The 21,006-nt window shown below is 38.5% G+C and overlaps 2 protein-coding genes across 3 annotated transcripts in view; both read right to left on the reverse strand.

The window, feature by feature from the left end:
* The window catches only part of LOC113494196 (uncoordinated protein 58-like), a 309,932-nt gene that overhangs the window by 99,650 nt on the left and 189,276 nt on the right, over window positions 1-21,006 (reverse strand). For both annotated transcript variants that reach the window (XM_026872418.1, XM_026872409.1), the window contains one exon: window positions 13,210-13,243. The gene's annotated coding sequence lies outside the window, so the exon portion shown is untranslated. The remainder of the gene's footprint in view (window positions 1-13,209; window positions 13,244-21,006) is intronic.
* LOC113494186 lies at window positions 3,092-7,524 on the reverse strand. The gene is made up of 2 exons (XM_026872397.1): window positions 4,437-7,524; window positions 3,092-4,283 (listed from the first exon to the last, which is right to left on the reverse strand). The coding sequence occupies exons 1-2, from the start codon at window positions 7,458-7,460 to the stop codon at window positions 3,132-3,134; spliced, it is 4,176 nt and encodes a 1,391-aa protein (XP_026728198.1). The 5' UTR covers window positions 7,461-7,524; the 3' UTR covers window positions 3,092-3,131.

The raw sequence follows: 21,006 nt of genomic DNA on the forward strand, positions 1-21,006 counted from the left end.
GAACTAAGCAAGTAAACAAGCTATGATAAAGACATTATCAAGTTTCAAATGTACACAACCAACCTCCTTTTTGCCTCATTCCTTTGTATAAACTAACTACAGTTTAGTTTTGGTATTCAAACATATGACCTCCGCGGTCGGGACCCAAGTTTTTGTGATATACGAGTACCTTAGTTTATGTTAACTTCATCTTCATTGTTCAGTTTAATGTTTTTGTAGACGTCTGAAATACTTTATAGATTAAACTTTGACTGTTCATTTGCAAAGCGAAAATGCTTAATATTGTTTTTACAACAGAAACCTACAGCCAACTTGAAAACTACTAATCCAATTTTGATGAAATTTTTTAACCAAATGAGCTGATATTTGGTCCTGTAAAAAGGCAGGTTAATTAAAAAAAAATCAACAGAATCGGGCTTACCGGTCCAAAGTTCTGAGGAAACAAACAAAAAATACAGAAGAATTGAGAACCTACCCTTAAATCTTTTGGAATCAGTTGATAAAATAATTTTGTCTATTACTATTTTAAAGGGAAAACACGTAAGCGTGTTAATATCTGCTCTCCTTTTAATAGCAGGATTTTTGCCATTTGCGAAACGTCTTTACATAGAGTTTAGAGCTCTGTCCTATTTCCACAATAGCAAGTCCTGCTTTAGAAGCTACTAGTACAGGCTGAGATACCCATACGATGAATACATGAGCTTGGCAATAGACGCTGACCAGCCGTCGAGTATGATTCACCCAACTGTCGAAATTAATACAATTTGGTGTAGAATTATAATTGAATGGTAGTTAACACTTCGATGCCGAAATTCTGCTAAGCCCACGATGACACAGGCAGACGATATCAAAAGGATGATCAGGAATAGTATGGACGCAAAATACAAGAGACAGAGGCATAAACAAAGGGAGATCTATCCAGCAATGCGTTATTCAAGACTGATAAAACCCTAATAAAGAATACGAAGGCTTTTAAGTGAGGAAAAGCTATTGCAGAATGTAGCTGGAACTAGTCTACCACTTAATCTCACACAGTCACCCATTTACCTCATACAAACGATACTATATGGCAATAGTTTTGTCAAATAATAATCAACAAGTTTCGTAAACAAAGTAATTAGACCTTTTCTCTAGGTTCCCTTGTTTCTTAGTTTGTCTACAATGATTTAACGTTATCATCTAACTACCTTGCACTATCAAAACAGAAAAACAGTCCAAAGAAAAACATAAAAAGCTTTCTCAGAACATAAATCACAGAGCAAATTTTTGGTCCTTCCATCCGCAGTTACAAGTTCACACAATGTAACCCGACTCCCATAAACTCGACGCCAAAGACAGATAACGGAGTTTAATGAAACACAAAGCCTCCGCCGCTTTCCAATCAATCGGCAACTGTTGATAGATTAGAAGGTCGTGAACTAGAACACGAAACAGAATCTAACGATCCAAAACGTGAACAAACAAGTTGAAACATCGTTAACACTGCACACATCGTACACACAGTTTTACGATTTGTGTGGAGATGATGTGATAATTAAATGAATTGCGAGATTAGTGATTTGAATACCATTTTTGTTTGATATTTAAATGATGGTTATTTATAGGTAAATAAAGGTAGAAGTTGCCGAAGAATAAAAAAAATGATATTTGTTCTGCTGAAAAGTTGGATAATTCAGTGATATCGTAAAATAGTAATTTAATTTGAATAACCTCAATTTTAAAAGCAAACATTAAAATGCATTTTTGTACCTGTTGTGGTCGCGTAGTGTTTCATTGAACACATATTTTATTAGAGGTGGTGCTAGAAAGAAAAACAGGCAAGTAATTTTCCAAAATTGACAACTTCTCTGAATCCATATTTAAGGACTTCTAATGAAACATTAAGGTATCATGGTGAATGCTTGTTCTTTCAATGTTTAACATTCTCCAAAAGAAAAAAGAACCAACAAATTAACCTTCCAACCACAATTAAGGACAATCCCATACAATATCCGCTATCCACTAATAAGAACTCTTGCAATAATCATCCACTTCGTACAAAAGGACCAAGTCACGTATATGTTTCCCCATGGGGGTGAACGTGATGCAAAGAGGATTTACGCACACCTGGCCGCGTCACAAACCCGGGCTTTGCCACGTGATCTTTTGAGACGAGAATCTCTATATTTAGAACGTCGCTTTGTATTTGTGCTCGAGAAACTGAAGATAAATTAGGTAAAAAATTGAATAGTAAATTAGTGTAGCCAGCGAGTGGACTGTATTTGTTGGGTTGGTCCGTTGGGTTCGGACCGAGCACTGGCGGGATACAAAGAAGCAGGGGTTCAACGCAGTAAAAGAAATTGTGCAGTACTTACATAGTTCTTTATTGTCCCCAGTATTTCTAGGCTTCCTAGTCTTCCTAGTCTTCCAAGGTTCCTTTCCGGATGCTCACTGGATGTGGAATGCCTAACCGCCGGGAGGGCCCTCTATTTATAGTGACTGCCGACCAATCACGGGGGCGCGTATTTGGCGCCAGCCAATCATGGCGTGCCGTGTTCCCGCGCTGGCCGGCAAGAAACCCTTCCAGAGGCTTATCCCGGCAGTTAGGCGTCCCTTACAAATGTTCTAGACCTTTTTACCCTATTTAACCCTATCCTTATACCTTTATTTACATAAAATAATGTCTTAAAATAAAGATAATTGCAAAAACCCGCACCTTAATCATGACAACAACATGGTGCTGCCCCCTGTGACAGAATCGGTAACTAAAAAGTGAATTTTATGTAGGTACTTTTAAAACTAATCTACGTGCGTCGCCACCTACCGAGAGTTAGTTACAACAAATTCTAAATAATTGCGGGTACTTATGAAACAATTCCTATCAATAATTGTTTCTACATAAAACCTTTTTCTAGGTTTTTCAGGGTTAAATAGTATATGGACAACACTTAGGTAACTAAATCTTAGTTCTTAACCATAGTCTAAGTCCCTAGCACACATCATATAGTCCTAAACATTTGCAAACAAACCTTAACAACATAAACAATGTTTTCAATATATACCTACGTACACCTATAACTGATTGCAAACGTAAACAAACTCATTAACTTTAAGAAACTTGAAACGTTAATCAAACAAAAACTATAACATACTTAATTTAGGTGTACGTAGTTGTCATCGTCGCTAACATTCTCCCCCGCGGTGCGTAGCACGCCGTCCTCTGGATGCGACGATGCTGCTGCAGGCACGAGCACGACGACCCTTCTGGTTGGCCGGCGCAGCACTCCTCCTGATGTCCGCACGTCCAGTACTCTCGTTCTTCCATCTGGCCCGGGGTAGACTTTGATAACTTCACCTCGAGGCCACGAGTTGCGGGGTAGCGCGGCGTCGACTATCAATACGACGTCGCCTTCTTTGGGGTCGACGGTTGTTCGCCCGTCGATTTTCCGCGGCATGAGGAGCGGCAGGTACTCTTTCACCCACCGTCTCCAAAAGTGGTCGGCGAGCCTTTGCGCTGTTCTCCAGGTTGCTTTGCCGACCAGCTCGGTGTCCTCGAACTCTCCCGGCGCCATTGCTCCGCACGATCTCCCCAGCAGGAAGTGATTTGGGGTCAAACTTTCTGCATCGTTGGGGTCCATGCTGACTGGGGTGAGAGGTCTAGTGTTCACGATGTGTTCGACCTCAGTCATCAGCGTGTGAAGCACCTCTTCTGGTGGGCTCCTTTCGTTGAGCACCACCGCCAACGCCGTCTTCACGGTGCGCACGAGCCTCTCCCAGGCGCCTCCCATGTTTGGGCTGCCCGGGGGAATAAACTTCCACTTGATTCCCTTTTCAAGTGCGGCCGCCTCCAATTCTTTGTTCGCCCCGACGAAGTTCGTGCCGTTGTCGCTGAACAACGTTCTTGGAGTCCCTCTTCTGGCCGCCATCCGTCGCAGGGCCATAATCATGGAGCTGGCACTGAGAGATGGCGCCAACTCCAGGTGAACAGCCCTGGTGGTGAGGCAGGTGAACAATGCCACCCACCGCTTCTCGACTCTCTTGCCGATCGTTACTTGCATCGGCCCGAAATAGTCGACTGCCGTACAAGCAAACGGGAACTGATGATGTTGCAGCCGCTCGCTCGGCAGGTCGCCCGCCGGCGGTATGGCGGGTGTACTCTTCCTTAGTTTGCACCATTGGCAACCGTGTGCTACTGCCTTCAATGTTGCCCTTAAACCGAGAATCCAATACTTCTGTCGGACCTCGTTCATCACGGTCGCTGTGTTACCGTGTAGAAACTTCTCATGATAGCTTCGTATGATAAGTTGCGCGATTCTATGCCTTCCGTCCAAGATGACAGGGTTCATATTCCTTAGTCCTCCATCGCGAAACTTCATAGTTCTACTTCGTAGCTTTATGATTCCTTCGTCACCGATGTACACGTCTATTTTCTTCAATTTACTTGCACTTTCAAGGGGAGTTCTTGCCTTTGAATTAATTTCTTTAACTTCTCTTGAAATTTTCTTTGCTTCGGCGGTTGACGAGAAACTTTGAAGATAATCATCCATGTAATGATTTCTTCTTATTGCCTTCACAGCTTTAGGGTGCGTGATCTTGAAGTCTTCTGCGTTCTTATTCATCACGTATATAGCTGTCGCAGGTGATGACGCTGCTCCAAATATTATCGACGACATCCTGTACTCTTCCGGTTTGCCTGTTCTTCTGCTTCCCCTCCAGAGGAACCTTAAACAATCCCGGTCTTCTTCCTTAACTTTGACACGAAGAAACATGTCTTGTATGTCAGCCATGACTGCCACTGGGCCTTCTCTAAAGCGCAGTAGCACCCCAAATAGCGACTGCAGCAAGTCAGGTCCTGCTAGCAATGCGTCGTTGAGGCTTCTTCCTTCATACTTGGCTGCTGCGTCGAAAACAATTCTTGGCTTCCTCTTGACCGGGTGTACGACGGCGAAGTGAGGTAAGTAGAATGTTTTCCCCTTAGTGGTGGTTACAGGGGCCTTCTCGGCGTAACCATTTTCTATTAATGTCTGGATCTGCTTCTCATAATATTCCTTGACATCTTCTTCACGATCCAGCTTCTTCTCTATGTTGACCAGGCGACGAAACGCTTGATTGTAGTTGTTGGGTAGGGTCTCGCCTTCCTTCTTCCACAAGAGGCCTGCTTCGAATTGACCGCTTGGTAGTCGCTTCGTTGTTTTCTCTAAGGTTTCCAATGCTCTTCTATCGCTGTCGTTTGATGGCAGTCGATTTTGAATCCCCAGAGACTCTAACTGAAAATGTTCCCGGACGACTTCTTCAATGTCTTCACCTTCTGACGTTGCCCTGCCGTAGTGCATGAAGTTGACTACGGCGTTCGATCCGGTTTCACACCCATGTAGCACCCACCCTAAGTGTGTGAGTGAGGCTACGGGTTCAGTTGGCTTGCCCTTCTTCAGTCTTCTTGTGACTATGAGTCCCCAATTGTCTTGCCCAATCAACAACTTCGGTCGCTCTGCGTCGTAGAGCAACTGCCTTTCAATTGCCTTCAAGTGTAGGCAATTCTTTACAGTGCTCCTGTTGACCCTTTGTTCAGATAGCTTCAGATCGTCGATGGTTCTAACAGTGATAGTCTTCTTATCCCTTCTGTGAACCCCCTTAATCTTCAAGTTGATCTTCTGTGAGCTATCTTTCCTTATGACCTTCCCGCCGACGGTTTCGATTGTGAGTGCTTGGCGACTTCCTGCAGCTCCAATCTTCTCGGCTATCGACGCGTCTAAGAGAGTGACGGTCGACCCTTCGTCCAACAACGCGAGCACACGAACTTGTCCCTTGGGCCCGTAGAGTTGCACCGGAACAATCTTCAAATATGCTCTGTCTTCATCCCTATTGTTGTGGACTGAGGCGACTTTCTCTTCTGATGCGCCTTCCTTGCTTGACTTCTGTACTTCTGGCTTGTCCGAGTGTAAGATAGTGTGATGCCATCTTCTACACTTCCTGCAGACAGGCGCTTTACAGTTGCTTCTTAAGTGCTTGAAGCGAAGACACTTAAAACAAATCTTCGCTTTCTTGATGATGTCCCATTTCTTATCAATCGACGCTTCTTTGAACTTCTTGCACTCTGTTGCAAAATGTTCCTCTTCACAAACGGGACACGACTTCTTAAACTTCTTATCTTGAGACTCTTCTTGTACAGTGTGTACAGGTCTTCTTGAACACTTCTTATCAGATGGAACTTCTGGCGGGGCAAAGTCCCCACACATGTCGGCTTCAATATCCAGGAATTCTTCAATGAGTAAAAGTTCCTGAATGTCTTCATCTCTCCGACCCCTATGATATGCGAACCAACGAAACTTCATGGTAGGTGGCATCTTGTCTACAATAGCCTTCAATGTTTCAGGCGAGCTGAGGTACTGAGGTTTCTTCAAAGCCTTGATTGTCTCGATGGCGTTCTTGACTCGACTTGCAAACACGCAGATCTCGCCAGGACTTTCGCTCACTTTCGACAAGTTCTTCAGTTTTTCCAACTCAGCTAAAGCCAGTGCACCAGGTCTTCCATATCTTGATTCCAATGCCTTGATTACTTCATGTGGCTTCTCAGCGGTAAACAGTAAACTCTGAACTGCTTCTTTCGCCTTCCCCTTTATGGCTCTTCTGAGGCGAGCCAGGTTCTGTGCGGCGCTGAAGGAGGCAGCCGTATCTTCATACGTCCTTCTGAACGCCAACCATTCTTCACAGGCTCCATTGAAGTAAGGAAGTTCGATGTACTTCGGCGCGATGACGTCACGCGAATTCCCGGACAGCTTGCCTATTGCTTCTGCCAGCTTCTGAATGTCGCTCTTCTTATCTTTTGACTCGACCGGCCTCTGTTCCTTGCTTGACCCGGCGCTGGTTTGGATGAACCACTGTTCCACTTCATGAGTTCGCTCGTATATTTCTTCACCAGCTCCATCTTCATCTTCCGACTCAGCGGCGACAAGCTCTAGTTGTGCTTGCGCCACCCTTAGTCGTGCTTCCGCCATTTCTTGCTCCCGTAACGCCACAGTCAATCTTGCTTGCGCTTCTGCTCTCTTCCTATGCGAAGAGCGAGTAGACATTGTGTCCCTGTCCCGGGCCGGGTTCCCAGGATCAAGCTGCTGCAGAGTCCCTTCTCTCGACAACGTCCTGATTCCAACGCTTCGATTTGGATTCTGCAGCGTAGTATGACTGCCTTCTTCACGTGCGGGGTTTGAATCTTCAACCTCTTTCGCGGCGGCGTGTGTCAGGGGGGCGGGGCGCACCGCCTCTGCTGACGTTGATTCCCTCCTGGTGGCGTCCTTGGACTGGGGTACGGGGGCCCGGCTTCCTTTCGGACTTGTTGTCGGCGTCCTCTTCGTGAGCGTCGACCTACTTGCGATACTCGTAGCGGCGGAGCTTGCAGTATCGCTCGGAGTGTTCATACTCCTGTCCGACGACGAACTATTTCCTGCAGTCTTAGACTGCGTCGAACCCGATCTTGTAGTTGGCATCTTCGTATTATAACCCAATCCGGCTCGACAAAGGACCAAAAATGTTACAGCCAGCGAGTGGACTGTATTTGTTGGGTTGGTCCGTTGGGTTCGGACCGAGCACTGGCGGGATACAAAGAAGCAGGGGTTCAACGCAGTAAAAGAAATTGTGCAGTACTTACATAGTTCTTTATTGTCCCCAGTATTTCTAGGCTTCCTAGTCTTCCTAGTCTTCCAAGGTTCCTTTCCGGATGCTCACTGGATGTGGAATGCCTAACCGCCGGGAGGGCCCTCTATTTATAGTGACTGCCGACCAATCACGGGGGCGCGTATTTGGCGCCAGCCAATCATGGCGTGCCGTGTTCCCGCGCTGGCCGGCAAGAAACCCTTCCAGAGGCTTATCCCGGCAGTTAGGCGTCCCTTACAAATGTTCTAGACCTTTTTACCCTATTTAACCCTATCCTTATACCTTTATTTACATAAAATAATGTCTTAAAATAAAGATAATTGCAAAAACCCGCACCTTAATCATGACAACAACATGGTGCTGCCCCCTGTGACAGAATCGGTAACTAAAAAGTGAATTTTATGTAGGTACTTTTAAAACTAATCTACGTGCGTCGCCACCTACCGAGAGTTAGTTACAACAAATTCTAAATAATTGCGGGTACTTATGAAACAATTCCTATCAATAATTGTTTCTACATAAAACCTTTTTCTAGGTTTTTCAGGGTTAAATAGTATATGGACAACACTTAGGTAACTAAATCTTAGTTCTTAACCATAGTCTAAGTCCCTAGCACACATCATATAGTCCTAAACATTTGCAAACAAACCTTAACAACATAAACAATGTTTTCAATATATACCTACGTACACCTATAACTGATTGCAAACGTAAACAAACTCATTAACTTTAAGAAACTTGAAACGTTAATCAAACAAAAACTATAACATACTTAATTTAGGTGTACGTAGTTGTCATCGTCGCTAACAATTAGTAACATAGAATCTGGTTTTATTACTTGGTTTATGAGTGAGAAATAATTTTACTTGATGTTTAGAATGCTATTTTGGCACAATTATAGTACGTATTGAGAAAAAGCCGTAGACAGAGAAAAATAATTAAAGAGATGTATTTGATCCGCAGGGTAACAGTTATGGCTAAACAAATAAAAAATACTAAAAATATTCGATTCGGACATTTGAGAAACCAATATTGAAAGCTTTCATTGGTAACAAGATTTGACATGTTACATTCATAAATATGAAGGTAGGTTATGCAAAAATCTAGATTTTATTGAAATAAAAATATCACAGCAAAATAGGGATAGCAATAAATTAGATATAACAATAACGACCTTAATTTGGCGGTCAAATTGTCTGGAATTGATATTGTAAGAAAGAAAAGCAATTACCATAATTCTTTCATCTAATCATTACTTATCTTTCTCGAAACCTAAACCTTATTTGTGGTCCTTAAGCGCCCGTGACTCAGCATTAACTAGTAACTTGTAACATTATCATAGATAAAGGGACAAATCGTGTGTTCGATAATGACAACTTCCTAATAAAGTCCAGTCTGGCACTGGGCCAGTTCCCAAGAAGGAACCTTTTACCTCCTCAAGGAAATCAACAAAACATCCAATTTCCGATTTCTTACCACGCCACTAAGGACCAATGCTACTAGTCAATAAAAAGCAAACGTTATTGAAAGACAAAACTACGCCTATTCCTTTACGAATTCAATACTTTGGGTGCGTCGAATCCAATATGTGTCTTAGACTTTCCATTATTCATCTCACTACATATGTACGGTGAGGGTCGTAATAAAATGGCGCCCTGAAATTTATATAAAACCAAGGTAGCGGTGCTCGATGGAGCGGAGTCTTGGATGTCGACTGAATCAATTTACAATGTTTAAAATGATCTTTCTGGGGTAGATTTCTAGTGAAATGTCAATTCAAATGACAAGTCCTTTGATAGACAGATATCAATAAGATTAAATTAAAACCTTTCAAGCTTGACTTGCGACACTCAGGGATCCGTACATCTAGGCGAAATAGAAAGAAATATGAAATGAAAATATATATATATTTATCAATTCATTTAGGCAAATACCACCATTGCTTACCCTGTTATATCAGCAAAAATAACTGAGAAAAGTTACTATTATAAATACTGTGAACATTTCAACGTTCTAGCTATCAGGATCTATGAGATACAGCCTGGTGTCAGGAGAAGGGACAGGCGGCCGTAATAGGTTTCCGTTCTTACCCTTTAAACCCTGTAAAGTGAACCTGAAAGGTGTGAGCTTCTACTAGCAAGCTTTATTCCAAGCATCGTTGTTGTTGGCGTCCAACATTACCAGATTAGGAGAACCAGATTCTTTAATGGAACTCCGTATTTGACATCAAGCCACTACTCTGACCTCCACAATCAATAAAATTGTCGTAGGTAAAACAATGTCCTATGATAAAACTCTTGGTCAGAGTTAATGAAACAACTGTCACACATAAAACATTTTACAGCATTAAAAGGGAACTCAAAAACATAAATTTTATCTTGAACATTGGGAAAACATTCAAAATGGAGCCAAGGTAATGTAATTTAATGTACCAATAAAATTATTTAGTGTGAACATCAAATGGGACCTGACGGCGAATAATAAGATCCATCATTGTAAATGGGGTGATAAAGACAGCGGTATTGTGATCGTAAATCTAATTATTTGATTATTTAAGGCAACATTATAAAATGAAACGATCGTTTCAAAATACACGGATAGCCGAGTGGTTGAGGTCACTACGCCAAGTCTGTGTGTGTGACCTGTCGCAGGTTCGATCCCCGCGGAGGTCATGTTTGTTCTGAGTCTGGGTGTCTTCGTGCATATGATTTGAATATTTGTGAAACCCCCCGCGGCACAAGTCTTAAGCTCCTTAGAGTGGGGGACCTATTTCTTGAAAAAGATTCTAACCTTAAATAACTGACACCAATATTACAAACATCATTCATTCATTGACCTAGCCTTTTCCCAACTATTTTGGGGTCGGCTACCAGTCTAACCGGTTTTAGCTAAGTACCAGTGGTTTACAAGGAGCGACTGCCTATCTGACCTTCTCAACCCAGTTACCTGGGCAACAAATATTATAAACATGACCAATATTACAAACAATTTAAGTAAAAAAACCAAATTGACGCTATATTGTTACAACTCACAGACTAGTACAATACATCAGGATAACTTTATCTAGATTTCATAGAAAACATAAGCAAGATCCAAGCAATTTGTGCGGCAACAGCTGCTTACCAAATAGATATTCCGATCGTAGCATCCCTTACGTCTAGACGCTAGACATCGATGCAACCGCGTTTTAGCCACCGACGTACAATTTAGCCACCGGCGTATTAAGCCAATAGCGTATTAGAATTTGATGGAAAATGTCTGATACATTTGTTAAACGGACATGAATTTGAATGTTGGTTTCGGTTGAAATGAGATAGATAACAATTTAGATTTAGCCTAAAGAGACGATCAATCTTCGATTCAAACTAATTTGTGAAATAAACGCTATTGAATTTAAGTCAGATGGGTAAACTGTCGTCAAAAGGGCCCTGATAATAGAGACGCAACATTAAAAAAAAGGTAATTTGTGAGCCGGGCCCGTGACCTTCAGAGCAATACGAAAATTTTAACTGTCTTGCTATCACGGTTCATAAGATACAACTTTACAGATGGGCAGATGGGCAGACGAACAGAAAGACAGTAAATGGAGACTCAGGGATCTGCTTCACTCTAATTAAGACTGTCCGGTTGAAGTCAAACCAAATTGTACACATTTTTACCTAACTTAAACCATCTCTTTAAACCTATACAGAACACGCACGAATTAAGACCTTTAAATATAAACTGAATAAGAATAAAGACACACAATCTATTCTTCCCGTAACCCACAACCCTAATAAAAAAAAACATATCAATATTTAATCGCTGACAAAGGAACCACGACCTTCTGCCAAAGAGAATAAAGACCAAAATATAAATACACAAAGACTTTATACCGCTGCATTTTATTCAAGGAAAGAAAAAAGATAAATTGAAAACAAAAGCGAACGACGCCTACCATCGGCTTTCGAAGTAAGACAATGAGGTTGTTGAAACGAGACAGCGCGCTACAAGGCGTAAAGCTTCGTCTCTTTCCCACATATGCAGGACTTACTTCAAGATGGTAGTTATCCCTCGGTATTCATAAAAGTAATTTATGAGCGTCAATCAAAGTTTCATAGAGATTCGAATGAATGGAATAGAATGTAATAAAAACGAAGACTGTTGTTTATTATCAAGATAACAATGTAGGCTTTATGTGTTAAAGGAAAGTGGAGATGAAGTATTTTATAATAGTAATTTTTAACAACAAAAACTTGCAACCGATTTTAAATAAATACTACTACAGCTATTCCGCGATACTTGAAAAAGAGGTTTAACAAAACCTGGTTATCCATTCTGAAGTTCTGGGGTAACGACAAGAAAATACCGACAAATTGAGAACATCCTCTTTTTCAAGTCGGTTAAATTGTTTAAATTAAAGCTTTAAATTCTTCTTAGTTTAAATGCTTCGTAAGAGCTTTCATATCTTAAAAATAAATGCGAGTCTGACTCTCAGGCTTGAGGTCAAACCAAAATTGACTTGTTTTTGATAAATCACAGTCAGTCCATCTATGGTTTGACTCCAACTAATTTATGTTTGATATAAGGCTTAAACGGACTTTTTGGATTTATATTAGTCAGAAGAACACTTTATCGATGGTTTTAAGACCACCTAACTATCACGACACTTCAAATGCTTAAGCCCAAATAAGAGAATTTTGCCTAACAGTGGTTGAAACAATATATTATTTTGGTTTTAAAAGGTATCTTTTAATAGTCAGGATACGTCATAATATGTCATTAAAAACTTGTCCAATATTTAAAGAGTTTCTTGCTTCACTTTCGGATTGTTTTTTTTTTGGAATCGTGCATGGGACACTCGATCTATAATTTAATGTAAAAGTGCGTTTTTAGGTCTAATGAAAATCATTTTTTTCCATCAATTGATGTACTTAAAATATGTCGAATAATTTAACAAACATTAATCAAGGTTATTAAAATAGTTTATACTAGTAATATTATCACCATATTTCATTTTTGATGTCCAAATAAATCCACAATGATACATTATATGGCGATTTCAATACAAATGTGAATTTAAAACAATTTATTTAAGCAAATAAGCCACGGTATTTGCCGTGATATAAACGGTTAACAACAAATGCGAACAAATTCGGTTTTAATAATTAATTGTGCCACGTATTTAAATGTATTTATATAAAAATAACATTGGTGAAAATGTTAGCAGTTGTTTTGAATACTCGTGAAAATATAGTGTTTATGAAAAATCTTGTCAAATCTTAAAACTACTCATCTTCGATGTTTAACTGACTTGTACCTATACGTGTTGTGGACGTGATAAAAATGTATTGAAAACCATCTAGTTCTTCAAATAACAAAACATCAAAATATATTTCTTAGTAGGTACATAATTTATGACATTAATTTGATTAAATTTTAGTTAAACTAACAATACTCAATTTTAAGAAGCTTCATTTAAAAGTGACTGTAGATAAATTAGTAATGTCTAATCACAGGTGATTCATGAAGTCATATAATTTACATAATTTAATGAACCAACAAAACATCATGTATTTTATTATCATTTAAATGGAAAAGTACCTGGTTATTTTGCTCTGCTTATAAGGACGGCTGCCTGGAACAAAAACATACATTGTAGTTATTAAATACACTAAAACACACTCAATAATTATTGATGCTAATTTTCTTTTTACTTTTCTTGTTAATTAAATTACTTCATTTGCGTATTCGCAATTGTCGCGTTGGCCTTGCGGTTTTATGCCTGAATTCGCAAGCACGAGACCCAGGCCCGATCCCAACGCAGGCAAAGCACCAATACGACTTTTTTAATTCATCATTCTAAACACCACTGGCAAGCTGTGCAAAGAAACGTCATCATGAGGAAACTGAGATTCCAAGTACCTATTGTCATCTGAAATAGCTTAACCGCAGTGAGCTGGCGTAGTGATCAAATGCTTAAACCTTCCGAAAAGAAGCCTGTGGCCTATTTGCCACATATACCCTAACCTTCATTCTAAGTTCACCACATACTACCTCGCAGACTCATTTCTTTCTTCCTTGTTTTCCCTTCATCTTTTATGAGAGTTAAATAAAAAGCGCTTAGATTTTATAATACAATTTTATGTTGAGTTATGAGCTCGTAAGATGGTTATATTGTTACGTAGATATTTTGGTAGGGGGTTGTTTATGATTGCATACGTACACCTTGGTAAATATTTTACGTTGGGAAGCTTGGGGGCGTTTTTTCCCAGGTGGAAATCTTCATGGACTTCTTTCAAACTAGGGAAGCTGAAAGGGCATACCGATCTCTTACCAGCTAAAATCACCGGAGTGCCTCTCCATTCCTGTTAGTAGGGGGCCAAATGGGAACGCTTTTGCCTGTATTCAAAAATCGGCTAATGAATTTAAAGATGCATAAAGAAAACGCTGAAAATTTTACTCCTCTGTAAATACCGCATAAATATTAATTCTTTTATAATTATGGTAACAGTAAATATTCGTAGAAACATAACTCGAAAGAAATGTTTTAACAGAATTCTATTAAAATATTTATCAATCAAAATCGAATTGAATAACCACTCAACAAATAGGCTAAAAAAACATATCTTAACACATCTGTAAAATTTTCAACTTTAACTGACACAGTTCATGAGATTCAGCGGATCCTCCGTAATAAGACCTCTATTTCACCCGAAGTGTACGGAACCCTTCGAGGCGCAGACTACCTATTATGAATAAATGTTATTGTAATCTACATCAGAATTATTAGATTCTAGCCGTGGGCCCAACTTTCTAAATGTCAGGAATATTTTAATGTAAACCAAACATCCCTAAGACATATCTCAACAAGTCTGAAGGCTCACAAGGACCTGAGGCCCTTGAGTGGTCCTTTTTCTGCTCGTAGGTACGCTTAACAAAAGCTTAGGGCCCGCGGACCTTAGCAACAACTCGAAAATGTAGGAACTGAAATTGTTAAAGCAATTTCTAATGTTATTTTTGAATTAAATATAAACGGTTGAGGTTATGAAATTCGAAACATTGGGTAAATATATAGGTAGGTCGATATGTAGACATAAGGCAGTACACAGGCAGACACTCTACGTTCTACCTGTTTAGTTCAAGTATACAGGCAAAGCATGTGAGACTGTAATACTGCACAATTTTGCCACAGTCATATATAATCTGGTACCGATAAATTGTACTGTTAAATATGATAGGCATACCAAGAGAAGAAAAATATTCCAACAATCGTTTGCAAGAAGGATATTTAGGTAATAAACATTCAAAAATGACTATTTATTGCTAGAAACTTGATAATTTCTTATGATAATTTCGTTTATCATCAAATTTTGTTCTGCGTCGTTTGGATACGAGTCCATTACAATTTTTAATCCCTTATAGTTTTTAAGAAATTTATGATTAATAATATCATAGTGCTTTGGCAGCTAGACTGTCAAGTCAAAAGTTCGAATCCCGATATGCACCATTCTCTTTTTTAAGAAATACGAATCACAACGTTATATTGAAGGAAAGCATATTTGGGGAACCAGCACATAATATGACAATTCTCCAAGTTAAATACGGGCACGACAGTCATAATCGTTGTCACGTCAATCTGTCGCTAGGTTCTACAATTAACGATAACACGTTACATTTTCACTGTAAAAAATCTGAAAACTATTTCTAGTCTAATTCCTTCAAAATGTAGACCTTAATAAAGTCGATTCTATCCGTCTTCCTCCGCTACCCAGGTGTTCGTTACTGCCTGTCTTGGCTCACTTATTATTATTTTTAGGGTTCCGTACCTAAAAGGCAAAAACGGAAGCCTCTTATTAATGTTTCACTGTCTGTCCGTCTGTTACCAGGATGTATCTCATGAACCATGATAGCTAGGAAGTTATAATTTTTAGAGTTGATATCTGCCGCTTTAACAATCAATTATCAAATAGATCATCTAGGTTGCTACGGTCATCAATTTGATGACAAGTTTCATTTTTCTTTAGCCCGTGTGTATGGAACTTAAGTGTCACGAATTCGACTGGCACTTGGACAGTTTTTGATAAAAAAACTTAACAAGATAATCTTTATTTATAGTAATTTAATCCGTTCGTTACGTTTTGAGAATATTTCTTTACTTTTTAATATAAAATAAAGTCCGTATGAAAAATGTTGGTCTACTTAATTTCAACATTTTTCATTGGAATTTTATCATGATGAAATATGAATACAAATGCGTTTTCATTTATGAATTTTAAATAACTCCAGCGATGATGCCATTTTGTTCCAATTAAATAAAAATAACAGTTGTTATTGGTTGCGTTTCATTTCATTAATAGTGTACAAATATTGTTGAATTGTTATACATTAAGCAATATAAATCCGACTACTAACTAGAGATTCCGTTTTTCATTTCATTTGCAGGTTAAGTTCCTAATGTCTAGAAGAAAATCACATGAATAAAAATATATTTTCTTCTTTATCATGATCTTTTATTAATGAACCCATTTCAGTCATAAACAACTTGATGTCAAGCCTAGATTTTATAGCTAGGCTTGATGTACTTTATGACGTATTTTATGCAGCTTTCCATCAAAAAACAACAATATTTCAAAACTCAAAGCCTTCAGCCCAGTGTGTAGCCTATTACTTTGTGTACGGAATATTGCAGTGGCCCATAAAACACGAGATTAAGGGTGTTGTCACCAAAACCGGGCCAGGGCTCATAATTCTGTCGCGAAGCACTGTGGGCTAACCTTTAAATTTCGGGACAAAAATATTATAACGTTCTTCGTGTTAAAACAAATTTGTTTTTGTCTTCTCTCCGACCCGTTTATGAAATCATTTTGTGTTTTTAGATAATTTTATATTTTGTTTTAGGGTTGCGTTTGGGGAAGTGTGGAACTTTTTTGTACTTTTTGCTAGATGAAGATATTTTTGCATTTTTTATTACATAGTGGCTTTTGATACATTTACAGACGGATCGTTAATAACAACTTTTCATTCTACATTTCTAACAATTTCATTTTTTTCTTTTCCTTTTTCCGAGCACAAAACTCAATTACTTGACATTTATCAAGTTGAATATTAATAACATGTGGCTGCAAAGAGTGTTTCCTGTGAGTTGACGTCAGATAAAAAGGTATACAAGAGGAAGACCATGCGCCGATCGAAATTTATAATTGCGTTAAGGCAGGGGAATAATGAATCTGCCCCAAAAATACTCAAAACTATCATAAATAACCTCAAAAAAAATCTCTATCTACATTCCTCCAACACAACGAAGTCCTGAAAAAATTACACCTGAATTAAAGATTACATAACTTTATACAGAACCTCACGAATTTATTTTTTAATATTGTTTCGGCCCGTGTTTGCGTGTCTAACCTTCACCTGTTTGAATTTCAGTTGTTTTTTCATAATTCGCCGGCTTCTTGTTTGGGTATTTCGTTGTTGATACTTTTTTAGGATCAACGTATGCAGAGAATATTAATGTAAGATGTTTTTAGGAATTTTGTTTTTGTGACGGATGAAGATTTTTGATATTTTTGTGATATGAAATCGTGGAGACAAGTGAGGTACAAAAATGTTTTTGTCATGAATTTTGCTAAATAGTTTATACATATTTTGTTTCTTATAACTGGTTTTTACCAACAAAATATACAAATATGCACGGCAAAGAGCCTCATCAATTGTAACTTTCTAAGAGTAATAAATTATGAAGTATAACATTATTTTTCCAACTATGTTGCGGTCGGCTACCATTTTAACTGGATGCAGCTAAGTACCAGTGTTTTACAAAGACCGACTGCCAGTCTCACCTCCTCAACCTAGTCACCCGGGCAACGTGATACACTGATGAGACTGATTTAATGACTTTCTAGCTTCTGACTCCCGTGACGATAGTCAAGTATGCATGAATGAAACTCTCTCTATTTTGTCAAGATGGCTTATTATTTTTGCGCACAGTGCAGCGTGCAGCCGTGTACGTTATAATGGAATATGTAAAGCGAAACAATATACCAGATCCAGTAAAATTATGTTATTCTGCCTACGTATACAGAATTGCTTTAGGTGAAGCTTGCTTTTTATTTCAAACTGTTTTATTCGCGGTTAGGTCTTTATTGGTGCTAGTTGACAAAAAGCAGCCAATAGCATTACTAGCAAATTAAACACACTCCATTCCACCATTGAATAAAATCTGGTAGTAATTTAGCTGTGAATTAATGCAGGTAGACAATACCGGTCAAGTCCGAGTCTGACTTGCAATGCTAAAGTTCTGGCTATTAGGTAAATAAATAAACAAATTAGGAATACAATTTCAACCCATAGTAATGTGTTTAATCTTAAATATCATTTTTATATTTTGTTCCAGCTATCATATCAAGTGATGCAGCATGATGAGAAACAGAAAAACAGGCAGTACTTCCAGTTCCTTTTTTAAGCCTTGGGAACGAAGAAATCATACATACAAGCAAAACTGCGGACAATAACAACATTCCTTTCGGTACTAAAAACACAAACATTACAGGACACAACCATAGCGACAATAAAAGTATCGACTGTTATTCTAATCTACCTAGAAAACAACTAAAACAACAATTAGAACAAACTCGTATAGTCTCAAACACTTATTTGTTACGAGAATAGCTTTCGTTACAATGTGTGTAATTACCGCACTCAATTAAAATAATATTCCTATAAAACGTGAAGTTTTCAGTTGGATCTTAACGCTGGCTCTTGAACACGTTTTGGTACACCGAGAGGGATTTATTTTGATTCGAAAAGTTTTTGTAAGGTATTCGAATTGTAAAAGTTAAGTTGTTTTTTTTGAGGATGATCGAAAATGAAAGGGACGTGTTTGTAGGAATCTTTAGGTACCTTAAACTGCGCGAATCAGAGCAATATGAGCCACACTTGCATTTTGAATAAACTTTTAAAAGTAACACCGTCCTTAATCATGAGCTGACTCAGTTTGTATCGCGACGACGCGACGCCGCGTCACTATTTGGGTCCGAAACTAGTCGGGCAATCCTGATGAATACGAGTGAGAAAACCGTTGCATCTTCTAATAATTAATCAGTCTCACGATGGTTACTATAAAAGTACACTGACATATTGATGATGGTAAAATGTGAGGATAGCTAATGATCAAACAGGAATCGGAAATGGGCTTAAATAGAGCAAACATTGTGAAAACTTCTGCGTCAATTTTAAGAGTCCTTAGTTAACCATTCACAGTATTTAATAGACTGACATTGTTATAATTAATCCTCGCTCCCACTACGCCCCAATCTTAACAATCAAGATTTTAACCCGTCGACTGCCATTAAACGCGAAGTGCATAAAGTCTGGAAGTTGGACAATTAAATCGGGAGGCGGTCGTTTGGACCGTAAGATACTGTAGTTATATGTAATTTAACTATGTGAGGGTTAAGCCTTGTTTTTGTGATCGTCCACTTGGGACTTGGATTCCTGCTTATTCCAAAACTTTAAGATATAGTGGTATATTGTTACTGGTACCGCTGTTTTGTTAACTACTTGGTTTTGGGAGTTTTGGTACTTTGGTCATTCAATCGATTTTTTGTGAAATAAATGGATTTCGATTCCCAATTTCATAAACTCAATTTTCTGGTTTGCTGTTCACTTAAAGACATAAATTGAGTAGTGTTATAATTTTCAGGCCCCGTTTCAGCTCACTGCGGGCGAATGCAGGTTCCAATAATTAGAAAACAGGATTCCTAACTCTGTTCTCCTACACTGTTTGTCACTGATGGTTTAAAACAATAAAATTTCTCAAAACTATTTCTGCATTGGGTTCAAACCTGCGGCTCACGTAGACAACTTGATACATAGAACCGCAAGACCACCACGACACGTGTTATCATCATAATGTATTTGTTACTTATGGAGAATCGAGTGGAGATGGCTGGCAGGAGCTGGATGCGAAAAGCCGTAGATTTATTATTAAGTTCGCGTACAACACTACTTTGCAGGTAAATATCATGCTGGCATACATATTAAAAACAGATAGATAGATGTCGACGGCGTGCAATTGGGAAGGCCTATGTCTAGCAGTGAACGCATATGGTCTGATGATGATGATGATGATGATGATGACGATGACGATCAGGATGATGAAGATAAAGAGCATTCATATAATTGCAACAATACATGCAACAAACCACAGAACATAGATACGTATCCTCAAATAGAGTGCCCTTTAAATTGTTGCGTAAATTGCATTATACCTTTGGATCGGATCATACAAAAAGGAACCAAGGAATCTATCGCGCTGATCGCTTTTTCCATTTCTTTTTATTTCCGACTATTGTCCAAGGCTCTTCAATTTTCTAAAGGAATTCTTTAACGTTATATCTTTGTTGTATTGTTGAAAATTGTTATGTAATGCAACAGATTTCGATATATGATAAACCTTAAAATGTATAGCCATCAAAAAAGGATAAACAGATGATTTAGAGCTAAAAAGCTTACTCAAAATTAATGTTATTTTTCGAAGCATCAAAACAAAAAAAAAGTACTTTTCTAAATATTTATATGACGTCACATCATATGATATTGATTTGCTACGTATGTCCACTTGGCTACGAATGTGTAATTTGCGGCAGTATCTCGAATGACAGATGTTGCCTTCGTCAAGTACAACTAGAAATCTAATGTATTTATGAATCTCAATTGCTCTACGACGTCTTAGAATACTACGATCCCAGACTGGCTATAAAATATCCGATGTGTTATATATTTAAAGTGACATCCGTTTCCAAGCGCACGCTAATGTGGAATATTATACAAATATCAATTGTGCTACGATTCTTAAGTGCGTAACAAATTTCTAGTGAGCGACAAAAGATCACTCACTTGCTACGAACGTCACGTAACTTAAGTCAAGGACGCTACAAATATCATGGAAGCTACAAATCTCAAGTCTTCTACCGATACCAACTTTCATTTGCAATGCTATCTTATTTGAAATGTTCATTTTTGTGGTATAAAAATGAGTAATTACATCCTATTCATAAAAATATAGCCAATCAAAATGTTTTTAAAACCCATGAAAAACTTCTCCGATTAAATTCAGTAACTTTTCCAAAGTGGAGCAACGCTTGAAAATCGGATAGTCAAGGCTTAACAATACTCTGTACGGAAATAAAAAGCCATAAAAATCAAGCCTTATTATCCCCTTTTCGGCATGCAATCGGATTCAATAAAACGAAAACGCTATTTTTCGGCAAGAAAAAACAAATGAACGCCGAAAAAAGTAACTGTAAAACCGCGACAATAATAATTGTTATATTATTTGAATATGAATAGTTTTTTTTTTGATGATAACGTTCGTGCTTTATGGAGTCTTTGTTAAAT

Source organism: Trichoplusia ni, chromosome 1 (genome assembly GCF_003590095.1).
Source record: "Trichoplusia ni isolate ovarian cell line Hi5 chromosome 1, tn1, whole genome shotgun sequence".
In the NCBI taxonomy this organism is placed as follows: Eukaryota; Metazoa; Arthropoda; class Insecta; order Lepidoptera; family Noctuidae; genus Trichoplusia; species Trichoplusia ni.

What these genes read in the sequence shown, in the direction of transcription:
- LOC113494186 (XM_026872397.1), bottom strand. Translation starts at nt 7,460, where the DNA reads ATGCCAACTACAAGATCGGGTTCGACGCAGTCTAAGACTGCAGGAAAT. An exon ending in TTAATTCAAAGGCAAGAACT is followed by an intron (nt 4,284 to 4,436) that starts CCCCTTGAAAGT and finishes AGAATCGCGCAA; the next exon opens with CTTATCATACGAAGCTATCA.